At 63.5% G+C, this 12,585-nt stretch overlaps 1 protein-coding gene across 1 annotated transcript in view; it reads left to right on the top strand.

The window, feature by feature from the left end:
* Nucleotides 1-12,585, top strand: part of LOC105470533 (laminin subunit alpha 5) — a 57,963-nt gene that overhangs the window by 31,972 nt on the left and 13,406 nt on the right. Inside the window, exons 20-45 of the mRNA XM_011722617.3 lie at nt 85-190; nt 582-681; nt 861-1,017; nt 1,163-1,301; nt 1,542-1,684; nt 1,773-1,879; nt 1,999-2,152; nt 2,520-2,680; nt 2,757-2,865; nt 4,014-4,111; nt 4,187-4,388; nt 4,516-4,642; nt 5,210-5,349; nt 5,880-5,995; nt 6,078-6,289; nt 6,691-6,895; nt 7,126-7,270; nt 7,466-7,606; nt 7,729-7,902; nt 8,164-8,265; nt 8,376-8,459; nt 9,908-10,138; nt 10,918-11,031; nt 11,269-11,393; nt 11,612-11,692; nt 11,805-12,019. Of these exons, the coding sequence (XP_011720919.2) occupies nt 85-190; nt 582-681; nt 861-1,017; nt 1,163-1,301; nt 1,542-1,684; nt 1,773-1,879; nt 1,999-2,152; nt 2,520-2,680; nt 2,757-2,865; nt 4,014-4,111; nt 4,187-4,388; nt 4,516-4,642; nt 5,210-5,349; nt 5,880-5,995; nt 6,078-6,289; nt 6,691-6,895; nt 7,126-7,270; nt 7,466-7,606; nt 7,729-7,902; nt 8,164-8,265; nt 8,376-8,459; nt 9,908-10,138; nt 10,918-11,031; nt 11,269-11,393; nt 11,612-11,692; nt 11,805-12,019 (3,688 nt within the window). The remainder of the gene's footprint in view (nt 1-84; nt 191-581; nt 682-860; nt 1,018-1,162; nt 1,302-1,541; nt 1,685-1,772; nt 1,880-1,998; nt 2,153-2,519; nt 2,681-2,756; nt 2,866-4,013; nt 4,112-4,186; nt 4,389-4,515; nt 4,643-5,209; nt 5,350-5,879; nt 5,996-6,077; nt 6,290-6,690; nt 6,896-7,125; nt 7,271-7,465; nt 7,607-7,728; nt 7,903-8,163; nt 8,266-8,375; nt 8,460-9,907; nt 10,139-10,917; nt 11,032-11,268; nt 11,394-11,611; nt 11,693-11,804; nt 12,020-12,585) is intronic.

The following is a 12,585-nucleotide window of genomic DNA, read 5'->3' on the forward strand; positions in this document are numbered from 1 at the left end:
CTGAGGACCAAGGTGTGGGGGATTTGGGGGCACGCGGATCAGGACCCTCCCCTGCCCCACTTCACCACCTCCTTTGGCCCCCAGGGCACCGGCCAGTGCTTCTGCAAGCCCCACGTGTGTGGCCAGGCCTGTGCAGCCTGCAAGGACGGCTTCTTTGGACTGGATCAGGCTGACTATTTCGGCTGCCGCAGTGAGTGCCTCCTCGCTCACCCCGGACCACGGCCCTGCCTCCCTCAGTTTATGCTGGGGAACCCGAGGCCCGGAGGGGCAAGTGCAGCCTGGGCAGCACGAGGCCTGGGTGATGAACGGCTGCCCCTTGGTGCCAGCCTGTGCCAGGGTGCGGGAGAGGGGGCGCAGCTCCCACCCAGATGCGTGGCTTCCTCTCCCCTGTCCTGCACCCGGGCAGCTGACACTAACAGATCCCAGCGCCCCCACCCTCGCCCTTGCCCTCGCCCTCACCCTCGCCCTCTGGACTCTCCATCGTCCGGAGAGCCCCAGGCAGGCTTCTCAGTCTGGCTGTGAGGGGCCCCTGAGGCTGGTGGGGGCTGGGCAGCCTCTCACCTCCCACTTTCTCCCCGCAGGCTGCCGGTGTGACGCTGGCGGTGCCCTGGGGCAGAGCTGTGAACCGAGGACGGGTGCCTGCCGGTGCCGCCCCAACACCCAGGGCCCCACCTGCAGCCGGTGGGTACCCCTTCCCCACTGGATGGCGGGGAGCGGGGCAGGCAGCTTATCCTCCAGGCCCCTCTGTGTCCCTCACCATGGGCCCACGTGAGGCCTTGCCCCTTCTGGAGATTCGGGGCCGCTGTGCAGGGCCAGGTGGGATAGCCAGGCTGCACCTAACCAGCCCCTGCTGTGGCCAGGCCTGTGAGGGACCACTACCTCCCGGACCTGCACCACCTGCGCCTGGAGCTGGAGGAGGCCGCCACACCTGAGGGTCACGCTGTGCGCTTTGGCTTCAACCCCCTTGAGTTTGAGAACTTCAGCTGGAGGGGCTACGCGCAAATGGCACCTGTCCAGGTGGGCGCTGTGCCCCCCTCCCAGGCTCAGCATAGACGTGGAGCCAGGCGTGGCTGGCAGGGAGGGGTGGGCAGGCCCCTTGAAGGCCCGGACCTCAGGCTGGTGGTGGTCAGGGAGAGTGACCTGACACTCCACGCCCACCCAGCCCAGGATCGTGGCCAGGCTGAACCTGACCTCCCCCGACCTTTTCTGGCTTATCTTCCGATACGTCAACCGGGGGGCCGTGAGTGTGAGCGGGCGAGTCTCTGTGAGAGAGGAGGGCAGGTTGGCCGCCTGCGCCAACTGTGAGTGGGGGTCCCTGGGCCGCAGCCCCTGCCCCGCCCTGCCCCACCCTGCCCTGCTCCACCCTGCCCTGCTCTACCCTGCCCTATCCTGCCCTACCCAGCCCAGCCCACTCCCAAGCCCTGCCACCTTCCTCTGGCTCATGTAGGTGGTAGGACCAGCCTATCCCCCACCCTGTAGGGGTGTAGCCTGGGGTGGCCCCAAGGGCTGGGCTCAGGAGTCTCACCCCCTACCTCCCCCAGGCACAGCGCAGAGCCAGCCCGTGGCCTTCCCGCCCAGCACAGAACCTGCCTTCGTCACCGTGCCCCAGAGGGGCTTCGGAGAGCCCTTCGTGCTGAACCCTGGCACCTGGGCCTTGCTTGTGGAGGCTGAGGGGGTGCTCCTGGTGAGGCAGGGGCTGGAGTGAGGGCTGGGAGCAGGGGCAGGGGCAGGGGGTGGGGCCCACCACTCTTAGCGCTACCTCTACCCTGCAGGACTATGTGGTTCTGCTGCCTAGCGCATACTACGAGGCGGCACTCCTGCAGCTGCGGGTGACCGAGGCCTGCACGTACCGCCCCTCTACCCAGCAGTCTGGCGACAAGTGAGGTTCACGCGTGCGGTGGGACCGGGGTCAGGGCTGCCTGGACCCCCACTGTGCCTGGCTTCCCCTACTCAGGCTCTCTGGGGACCTGGGGCTGACCACAGCCTGTGTCCCCCCAGCTGCCTCCTCTACACACACCTCCCCCTGGATGGCTTCCCCTCGGCCGCGGGGTTGGAGGCCCTGTGTCGCCAGGACAACAGCCTGCCCCGGCCCTGCCCCACGGAGCAGCTCAGCCCATCGCACCCACCACTGGTCACCTGCACAGGCAGTGATGTGAGTGTCCTGGGACCCCATGGAGCAATGGGTGTTGTAGGACCTTGGCCCAGGGGCTGGGGGTCCTGTGGCGGTGGCAGGTTATAGGAGCAGGGCACTGCCTAAGGCAATGGAGCCCAGCACCCAGGCAGGGCGCCCCTTCCTCCTGCCTCCTGCGTGTGTGACCTCGGTGCTTTTCTGTACATGGGGTCGGCTGTGGCCTCTACATACAGCCCAGCCCCCACCACTTGCCTGGAGCTGTCCCATCGCCAGGGCGGGACTCGGCTGAGGGGCAGGCCCTGAGGTCAGGGAGGTGCTGGAGTAGGAGGGGAGGGAGGTGGGAAGGGTGAAGGGTTGTGGGCCGCCCGTCACCCTGCCCTCCCTGCAGGTGGATGTCCAGCTTCAGGTGGCAGTGCCACAGCCGGGCCGCTATGCCCTGGTGGTGGAGTATGCCAATGAGGATGCCCGCCAGGAGGTGGGTGTGGCCGTGCACACCCCACAGCGGGCGCCCCAGCAGGGGCTGCTCTCCCTGCACCCCTGCCTGTACAGGTGAGTAGGAGCCGGTGGGGCTGGAGTAAGGGCACGCCCGGGGCTGCCCCACCTGCTGACCACCCTCCCCCCACAGCACCCTGTGCCGGGGCACTGCCCGGGATACCCAGGACCGCCTGGCCGTCTTCCACCTGGACTCAGAGGCCAGCGTGAGGCTCACAGCTGAGCAGGCGCACTTCTACCTGGTAAAGACCCCTCAGACCCCCACCCCGAGGGGTCAGCTGCTTTCAGAAGATTTGAAACATGCATGAGAGGGGAGAGGACATTTGGGGTCCCAGGTCCCCATGGCAGCTGCACCCACTCGTGCCCAGCATGTTTCTTCTGGAACCCCTCCCGCAAGTGCTTTGTGGATTCAGTCCCTTTTGATGTCCCCCCGAGCTGTTCCATGTGCTCAGGAAAGAACCTGCAGTCACAGCTCCCAGGCCCAGGAACAACGTGGCCCCACTCTAGATGCCCCCAGGTCCCAGGGCAGCCACCTCCTGGCACAGACGGTGTTGGTTGGTTGCCTGTTCTGGAACTTTCTTTTTTGTTTTTTGTTTTTTGAGATGGAGTCTTGCTCTGTCGCCCAGGCTGGAGTGCAATGGCAAGATCTTGGCTCACTGCAACCTCCGCCTCCTGGGTTCGAGCGATTCTCGTGCCTCAGTCTCCCAAGTACCTGGGGCTATAGGCACTCACCACCACACCCAGCTAATTTTTGTATTTTTAGGAGAGATGGGGTTTCACCATATTGGCTAGGCTGGTCTCAAGCTCCCGACCTCAGGTGATCTGCTCACTTGGGCTTCCCAGAATACTGAGATTACAGTCAGGAGCCACAGCACCTGGCCTGGAACTCTCTATAAATGCCACACAACATGTTCTGTGCAGCCGCGTCTCCCACTGTTGTGTCTGCGGATAAGTTGCTGTGTTCCGAGACACCAACCTTGCGTGGCCACACGGGGAGGGAGCACCCATTCGCGGCTTGTGCCTACTGAGCGCCGGCCTGGGCTGGGTCCTGGGAGAGCTAGGCCTGTCCCGGCCTGGTGGCACCGAGCAACACTTGAGATAAGGGTGGGGGAACAGTGGTGGATGGGAGGACGAGGGGGAGGAAGAGGGCCATGGGAGGAGCCACATAGGCCTGTTTGCCCAGGAACTGGCCCACACGCTGGTTCAGGGCTGGGGTTTGTGCAGCCGGAACAGGGGCAAGGGCTTCTTGCAAAGAGCAGGGCTCGGTCAGGTGCCTGGGTTTGCAGTTTCCTGGGTCTGAGTTGTGTGACCGGCCCCCGCGTTGTACCGCCTGCACTCCCCATCCTCCCCGCCCCACGGGCATTGCAGCATTTCGTTCCTCTGCCTGTAGCACGGGGTCACTCTGGTGCCCATGGAGGAGTTCAGCCCGGAGTTCGTGGAGCCCCGGGTCCGCTGCATCAGCAGCCACGGAGCCTTTGGTCCCAGCAGGTAGTGGGGCTGGGAGGGGTGTGGCCAAGGGCCCAGTGGCAGGGCTGGCTCTGACTCACCCACTGCTCTCACCAGTGCCGCCTGTCTGCCCTCGCGCTTCCCAAAGCCGCCCCAGCCCATCATCCTCAGGGACTGCCAGGTGATCCCACTGCCGCCCGGTCTCCCGCTGACCCAGGCACAGGACCTCACGCCAGCCACGTCCCCAACCGGACCCCAGCCTCGGCCCCCCACCGCCGTGGACCCTGATGTGGAGCCCACTTTGCTGCGTGAGCCCCAGGTGAGGGCCACGGTCTCTAGAGGGACGGGGGTGTCAGGGCAGGACTCTGGGCCCCAACCCAGGGCAGGTGGTCCAGGGGGCAGCCGGGGCTCACAGCTCACCTGCTCACTGGGGCCCATCCCTGCAGGCTACCGTGGTCTTCACCACCCATGTGCCCACGCTGGGCCGCTACGCCTTCCTGCTGCACGGCTACCAGCCAGCCCACCCCACCTTCCCCGTGGAAGTCCTCATCAACGCCGGCCGCGTGTGGCAGGGTGAGTGTCTGGGGTGTGGGCTGGAGGGGCTACCACACACCATGAGGCTGGAACGCCTGCGCCACAGCGTGACCTGTGCTGCCTGCTTTGAGCGACAGGCAACATGATCCTATCCTGCTGTCAGTTCTCAAACTAGCTGCCCTTGCAGGCTGCAGCCCCCACCCGTCCCCCACATTCCCGGAAAAGCCTGGGTCTCGCTTCTGTCTCGTGTGCTGGGAAGCCCCGTTGTGCTCCATGGCACGTGGCGAATTGAGGACTTGCCCCAGGATGTCGCTGGCAGCACGTGCGGCCCTGTGTCTGTCTGGTTCCTGGCTTGGCCAAGCCTGGGGTCCCACACATGGAGTTGACCGGCACCTAGAGGTGTCCTGCGTGACATCTGTAGGTCATGACGCGGCCAACCCCCCTGACATGAGGAGCTGGCCTTGCAGACCTCTTGGGCACGTCCCATGCCTGTGGCCGTTGGCTAGCGGGCACTCCTTGGCTGCCCAGACGCTGCCGTCTTCAACCCTCTGGGTGTGTTGGGGGCACTGGAGATGGGCGCCTGACCTGTCTTTCTCCCCCACCCAGGCCATGCCAACGCCAGCTTCTGTCCACATGGCTACGGCTGCCGCACCCTGGTGGTGTGTGAGGGCCAGGCCCTGCTGGACGTGACCCACAGCGAGCTCACTGTGACTGTGCGTGTGCCTGAGGGCCGCTGGCTCTGGCTGGTGAGTCCCAGCTGGTGTCCTGCTCAGGCACCAGCTGTTCTTATACTTGTCATACCACTCTGGTACACTTGGGCTGGGTCCGTCCTGGGCCTGCTGAGGCCCAGCCTTGTGCCCAGCAAAGCAGCTCCTGTCTTTGGGGACCTCCTGATCCACCTTGTGAGGCTCCAGAGGGGCCCTGGACCCTGCACCCTGCACCCTGCAACCTGCTGGTCAGGGTGGCCTTCCTGGAGGAGGTGGGGCCTCCAGGAGGGAGAGGGAGGAGGAAGGCGTGACCAGCAGAGATGTGGGAGGAGGAAGGCGTGACCAGCAGAGACCAGGAGGTCTCATCAATGCTGCTGCCTCCTCACACCCCCAAAGCTGCTGTTTGGCTTGGAGTGGCCTCCCCTGAGCAGCCAGGGCCTGGGGCTGGGTTGTGCTGCTGCTGCTGGGACTCTGAGCTGCCTGCAGGACCCTGGTCCTAGCCAGCCTCTGGGGGCCTCCCCGCTGCAGGCTTTGGGCCCACGGGAGAGTGACCAGGCCTCACCCCCTAGGATTATGTCCTCGTGGTCCCTGAGAACGTCTATAGCTTTGGCTACCTCCGGGAGGAGCCCCTGGACAAATCCTATGACTTCATCAGCCACTGTGCAGCCCAGGGCTACCACATCAGGTGAGCTGGGCTCTGGCAGGTCAGGGGTCCAGGGTGGGGGTCTGGGCCGGCAGCCAGCCTCACTGCTCGCCCCTCCATGTAGCCCCGGCAGCTCATCCCTGTTCTGCCGAAATGCTGCTGCCTCCCTCTCCCTCTTCTATAACAACGGAGCCCGGCCATGTGGCTGCCACGAAGTAGGTGCTACAGGCCCCACGTGTGAGCCCTTCGGGGGCCAGTGTCCCTGCCGTGCCCACGTCATTGGCCGTGACTGCTCCCGCTGTGCCACCGGATACTGGGGCTTCCCCAACTGCAGGCGTGAGTACCCCAGTCCTTGGGTGCCCAGTGGCGAGGAGTTGGTGCTAGAGCCCAAGGGGGATGGGTCGACCAGAAAGCAAGGCACAGAGGTCAGGAGAATGTTCTAGAGCCTGGCAGGGCAGCATTGCTGCCCCGTCTGCAGGCCTGGGCCCAGGACTCCAGCTTGTGGGCTGTGCAGAAGGTTTCAGGGACTAGCAGGTGGTCCACAGTCCCTGACGACATTGATTCTGAGCAGCTGCCCCCACGTCAGGAGCTGTCCAAGGCTCAGCTCCCAGGGCAGGGGTCCCTGTTCTTGTCCCCCGCCCCTGCCACACCGCCACATCCCCTAGGGCTGCATTCAGAGCCTCTGAGAGGGTCGGGACTGGGAAGAGGGGTCAGCAAACCCTGTGCCCGTCCCACAGCCTGTGACTGCGGCGCCCGCCTCTGTGACGAGCTCACGGGCCAGTGCATCTGCCCACCACGCACCGTCCCGCCTGAGTGCCTGCTGTGCCAGCCCCAGACCTTTGGCTGCCACCCCTTGGTCGGCTGTGAGGAGTGTAACTGCTCAGGGCCCGGTGTCCAGGAGCTCACAGACCCTACCTGTGACACAGACAGCGGCCAGTGCAAGTGAGAGCCCAGAGAGGGATCACCGTGGCCCCTGGCAGCCTTAAGGACAGCATTTCCTTGCGCCAGCAGGTCCTAGCCCCCGCCCTGCTCCCATTCGTGCTCCCTGGGTGCAGCAGTGCCCTCTCCTCCACTTCCGGGAGGATGCTGCCTGGGTGGGGGGTGCCTACAAGGTCTCACTTTGGTGTGAGTGACCGGGAGTGGAGGGGGCTCAGCTCCTGTCCCTGCCGCAGATGCAGACCCAACGTGACCGGGCGCCGCTGTGATACCTGCTCTCCGGGCTTCCATGGCTACCCCCACTGCCGCCCCTGTGACTGTCACGAGGCGGGCACTGCGCCTGGTGTGTGTGACCCCCTCACAGGACAGTGCTACTGTAAGGTGAGTGAGGGCTGGGCCCGGATCTGGCCTCTCGCTCCGGCCTCAGCTGAAACAGTGTCCTTATGGGCCTTTCTGGGCAGCTGGGGCTTCCCGGAAGCTTTTGGGAGAGTCATCCCCACGGGCAAGTGGTTACCAGGAACCTGGGGTCAGGCACCTGGCACCTGCCAACCACCTTCACTGTCCTCTCATCCCTAGGAGAATGTGCAGGGCCCCAGATGTGACCAGTGCAGCCTTGGGACCTTCTCCCTGGATGCTGCCAACCCCAAAGGTTGCACCCGCTGCTTCTGTTTTGGGGCCACAGAGCGCTGCCGGAGCTCGTCCTACACCCGCCAGGAGGTGCGCCTGTAGGACTGAGGGCAGCGCCTTCTCGGGGAGGGTGTATGTGGGACTGGACGCAAGATGGGGCCCTGTGATGTGTGGGCATCCACCTGTGTGCACCCACATGTATGTGCCCACAGTTCGTGGACATGGAGGGCTGGGTGCTGCTGAGCACTGACCGGCAGGTGGTGCCCCACGAGCGGCGGCCAGGGACGGAGATGCTCCGTGCAGACCTGCGGCACGTGCCCGAGGCGGTGCCTGAGGCCTTCCCCGAGCTGTACTGGCAGGCCCCACCCTCCTACCTGGGGGACCGGGTAAGCAGGGCATCCGGTCTAGGGGAGGCACTTTGAGGATGGCCAGGACGCCTGAGAGGGTTGGGAGCCAGGAGTGGGGCTCTGTCCAGGGAGGGGGAGCTCCATGAGGGTCCACGAGGGTGCCCAGGCCCTGTCCCAGGTAGGATGAGCATCCAGGCCCAGCTCGGGGGCCCTGTGCCTGGGGTGCCCAGACCACTGCTGATGGGCTCTGAGCCTGTGGCCAGGGTCTGGCCAGGTCACCTCTGTCTGTCCCGCCTCCAGGTGTCATCCTACGGTGGGACCCTCCGTTATGAACTGCACTCGGAGACCCAGCGGGGCGACGTCTTTGTGCCCACGGAGAGCAGGCCGGATGTGGTGCTGCAGGTGAGGGAGCTGCAGCTCAGCCACGTGGTTGGGTGGGTGTGGTGGGCGTGGCCCAGTGGCTCCGTGGTCCGGGCCCGGGCCAACCCCCACCTACCCATGTGCCTCCCCAGGGCAACCAGATGAGCATCACATTCCTGGAGCCGGCATACCCCATGCCTGGCCACATTCACCGTGGGCAGCTGCAGCTGGTGGAGGTGAGGGGAGCTGGCTTGGGCACCCGGGTCCCTCCCAGACCTCAGCACACCCGAGAAGGCCGGAAGGGGTCCCAGTACTGCTGTGCCCATTCTCTGTGGTGGAAAACAACCCAGGAGCAGAAGCGGGCGGGGGCTGGGGGAGTGCACACACCCGTTGTCAGACATCTTCCGCGCTGGGGTCACCCTGGGGTGTGATGCCGTCTTCCCACCTGCTTTGCGAGTCCCTGATCCCTGAGGGGTGAACAGCTGCTCAGCCGCTGTTGGCTTCCTCCTCCGTGCACTGCTCGTTAGCATCTTTTGTCCATTTCTCTTTGACTTGTGGGTCTTTTTCCATCCTTTTAGAGGAGTTCTTTGTTATTCTTGGTGCTTACCCTCTGTCAGACTTCAGAGTAACAACCGTCTTCTCCCATCTCACAGCTCATCTGGTTTTTCTTTGCTTTTTTGTTTTTTTTTTTTTGAGATGGAGTCTGGCTCTGTCGTCCAGGCTGGAGTGCAGTGGTGCAATCTCGGCTCACTGCAGCCTCCACCTCCCAGGTTCAAGTGATTCTTCTGCCTCAGCTTCCCAAGTAGCTGGGACTCTAGGCACCCACCACCACACCCGGATAATTTTGTATTTTTAGTAGAGACGGGGATTTGCCATGTTGGCCAGGCTGGTCTTGAACTCCTGACTTCAGGTGATCCTCCCGCCTCAGCCTCCCAAAGTGCTGGGATTACAGGCGTGAGCCACCATGCCCAGCCTGAGCTGTCTTTTGATGAAGTCTTATAGTTAATGTACTTGAATTTATCCTTTTTTCCTTGGCAGCAAGCGTTTTTGCATCTTGTTTGAGAAAGTATCTGTCACTACTTGATCAGAAAGGACCCGCCTGTATTTTCTTCTAGAAGTTTGACTGTTCTCTTTGTGTATTTCAATTCTTTTTTTTTTTTTTTTTTTTTTTTTTTAAGCAGAGTCTTGCTCTATCACCCAGGCTGGAGTGCAGTGGCTGGATCTCAGCTCACTGCAAGCTCCGCCTCCCAGGTTTACGCCATTCTCCTGCCTCAACTTCCCTAGTAGCTGGGACTACAGGCACCCGCCACCTTGCCTGGCTAGTTTTTTGTATTTTTTAGTAGAGACGGGGTTTCACCGTGTTAGCCAGGATGGTCTCCATCTCCTGACCTCGTGATCCACCCGTCTCAGCCTTCCAAAGTGCTGGGATTACAGGCTTGAGCCACTGCGCCCGGCCGTATTTCAATTCTTAAGGCATCAGGAGCTGGTTTGTTGTGTGGTGTGAGGCAGGGATCTAGGTGCTGGCTGACCACATGGGAGACTGATTTTTCTACCTGTGTGTACCTCCTCCTGCCCCGTGGTCTTTGTGCCCCTCCATCCCCTACAGGGTTGGGGGGTCTGTTCTAGGCTTCCTGTTCTGTCCCATTGAGTGTGGCCCCACTGAGGTGCCATCCTGGACCCACAGGGGAACTTCCGGCACACGGAGACTCGCAACACTGTGTCCCGTGAGGAGCTCATGATGGTGCTTGCCAGTCTGGAGCAGCTGCAGATCCGTGCCCTCTTCTCGCAGATCTCCTCGGCTGTCTCCCTGCACAGGGTGGCACTGGAGGTGGCCAGCCCAGCAGGCCAGGGTACCCTGGCCAGCAATGTGGAGCTGTGCCTGTGCCCCGCTAGCTACCGGGGGGACTCATGCCAGGTGAGGTTCAGGACAACACCAGACTGTGAGGCGGCTCACCTGTGCACGCCCTTCCCTCCAGCGTCTTCCCTGTGTTCCCTTCCTTGCTGCCTCTACTTCCTGTCTCCCTACTCGCCTCTCTTCCTGCCCCTGCCCTTTGCAGGCTGCTGGCCAACTCATGGGCCTGCCCATCCCCTGCTGCCCGTCTGCCTGCCCCTTGTCTGCCTGCCGCTCATCCGCCTGCCCCTCCATGCACACACCCTCCATACCCCTTCCCCACCTACTCCAGTCCCCACCCACTGGGTCACCTGGACATCCCCCACTGACCATCCTGGCATCTGCCTGTCATTCATTGCCTGTCATCCTGGCGTCTGCCTGTCATTCTGTCTGTCCCTTGCCCACTGTGCGTCTGTCCAGTTGCTAATCTGTCTGTCTGCTGTAACTTTGCTCCTTCTGTATGAGGAGGTTTGTGGTTGGACATCTCCTAGAAGGAGTGGAAAAAGCAGGTCCTGGTCCATGTGGAGGGGGTGGTCACCAGCCCCAAGGCTTGGTCATTCCTGAGACAGGACATCTGTGTGACTTTGAGAGCCGTGTCCTCAAACAGCAGCCAGGTGCTGGCCTACCTCCAGCCAGCCGAGGCCAGGAGTTCCTGACCAGCGTCTGACCCACCAGTGACCACACTCCATGGGTTCCCAGTGCCTTGTGCCTGCAGGATCCCTGAGGGTCTGACCTGTGAGCCTGCAGGGTGGGGCCCCTCATCCTCTCAATCGCTGATGCCACCTGCCCCCTTATGCCCTCAGGAATGTGCCCCCGGCTTCTATCGGGACGTCAAAGGTCTCTTCCTGGGCCGATGTGTCCCTTGTCAGTGCCACGGACACTCAGACCGCTGCCTCCCTGGCTCTGGCATCTGTGTGGTGAGTGGGGGCTGGCGGGGCCGGCGGGGGGCACATTCACTGAAGGCACAATCAGGCGTGCCAGGGAAGACTAGGGACTGCACTTCCAGGTCAACTGAGGTCTGGGGAAGGGTGTTGCCCAGCGGAGGACCATCTGGCCTTGGGCACAGAGTCCGAGGCAGGGGTGGTGGGAGCTGCACAGACTCGGCAGGAGGATGTGTGTGTCTACCATAGCACTGACTGTCCATTCTGCCCCAGGACTGCCAGCACAACACCGAAGGAGCTCAATGTGAGCGCTGCCAGGCTGGCTTTGTGAGCAGCAGGGAGGACCCCAGTGCCCCCTGTGTCAGCTGCCCCTGCCCCCTCTCAGTGCCTTCCAACAAGTAAGCTCCTCCAGGGATGAGGCCCTGACGGTGCCACGCTCCCTTCACCCCGCAGCGGGATGGGTTCCCACTGCCCTCTGCAGAGGCCTGGACAGCTGGGGGTGTCCGTGAGGTCTGGACCCCAGACGCCTGGCGTGTGTTCCAGCCTAAGCACAGTGTGTTCACCCGGGCCTGGGCACTGCCAGGGGCCTGGTGACTGATGCTGCTGGTCTTTGCAGCTTTGCCGAGGGCTGTGTCCTGCGAGGTGGCCGCACCCAGTGCCTCTGCAAACCTGGTTATGCAGGCGCCTCCTGTGAGCGGTGAGCTGGGGCCAGGGCAGCGGGGCAGGGCCTGAGTGCTGACCCCAGGATACACGAGGGTGGGGGCCACGGGCCACTGACCAATGATGGCCCCTCCCCACCCTGCTCCCAGGTGTGCGCCCGGCTTCTTCGGGAACCCACTGGTGCTGGGCAGCTCCTGCCAGCCTTGTGACTGCAGCGGCAATGGTGACCCCAACCTGCTCTTCAGCGACTGCGACCCCCTGACGGGTGCCTGCCGTGGCTGCCTGCGCCACACCACTGGGCCACGCTGCGAGATCTGTGCCCCCGGCTTCTATGGCAACGCGCTGCTGCCCGGCAACTGCACCCGTAGGCGTCGGGCTGGGAGGGATGCACCCTGGGGAGGGTTGCGCAGGGAGGAGGGAGGCCTGCTGGGCATACCCCAGAAGTAGGCTGTGTGCCTGATGCTGGGGCCCAGCCAGGACAAGATGGAGTCAGCCTTCTGTGCTCATGGTCAAGCCTTTCTCCCCCGCTATGATCAGGCTCTCCCGCCCCAATGATCAGGCCCCTTCACCATCAGACCCTCCCCCTAACCCGTGATCAGGCCCCCCCCATTTCACAATCACATCCCCTCTCCCCCCACAATCGGGGCCCCCTCACGGTTAGACACCACCAGCAATGCCCTGCCACTGGCAGCGGACTCCAGCCATCAGCCATCAGAGCAGGGCAGGCCGTGGTGGGGAGTCTGCAGGTCCCTCGGGCCCAGCGGAGGCAGCTGGGGAGTGGGGCCAGGCTGGGACAGGAGTGGGTAGCTGGGTGGTCCGGCGGCCTGGAACCGGCAGAGCAGGAGGCACTGAAGTGAGGGCTTAGTGGGGTGCATAGGGGCTACCTAGGGGGTGAGAGGCCCCGGGCTGCAGCCGTGGACCCCCTTCTGC

The sequence above is a fragment of the Macaca nemestrina genome, chromosome 15 (assembly GCF_043159975.1).
Source record: "Macaca nemestrina isolate mMacNem1 chromosome 15, mMacNem.hap1, whole genome shotgun sequence".
Lineage (NCBI taxonomy): Eukaryota > Metazoa > Chordata > Mammalia > Primates > Cercopithecidae > Macaca > Macaca nemestrina.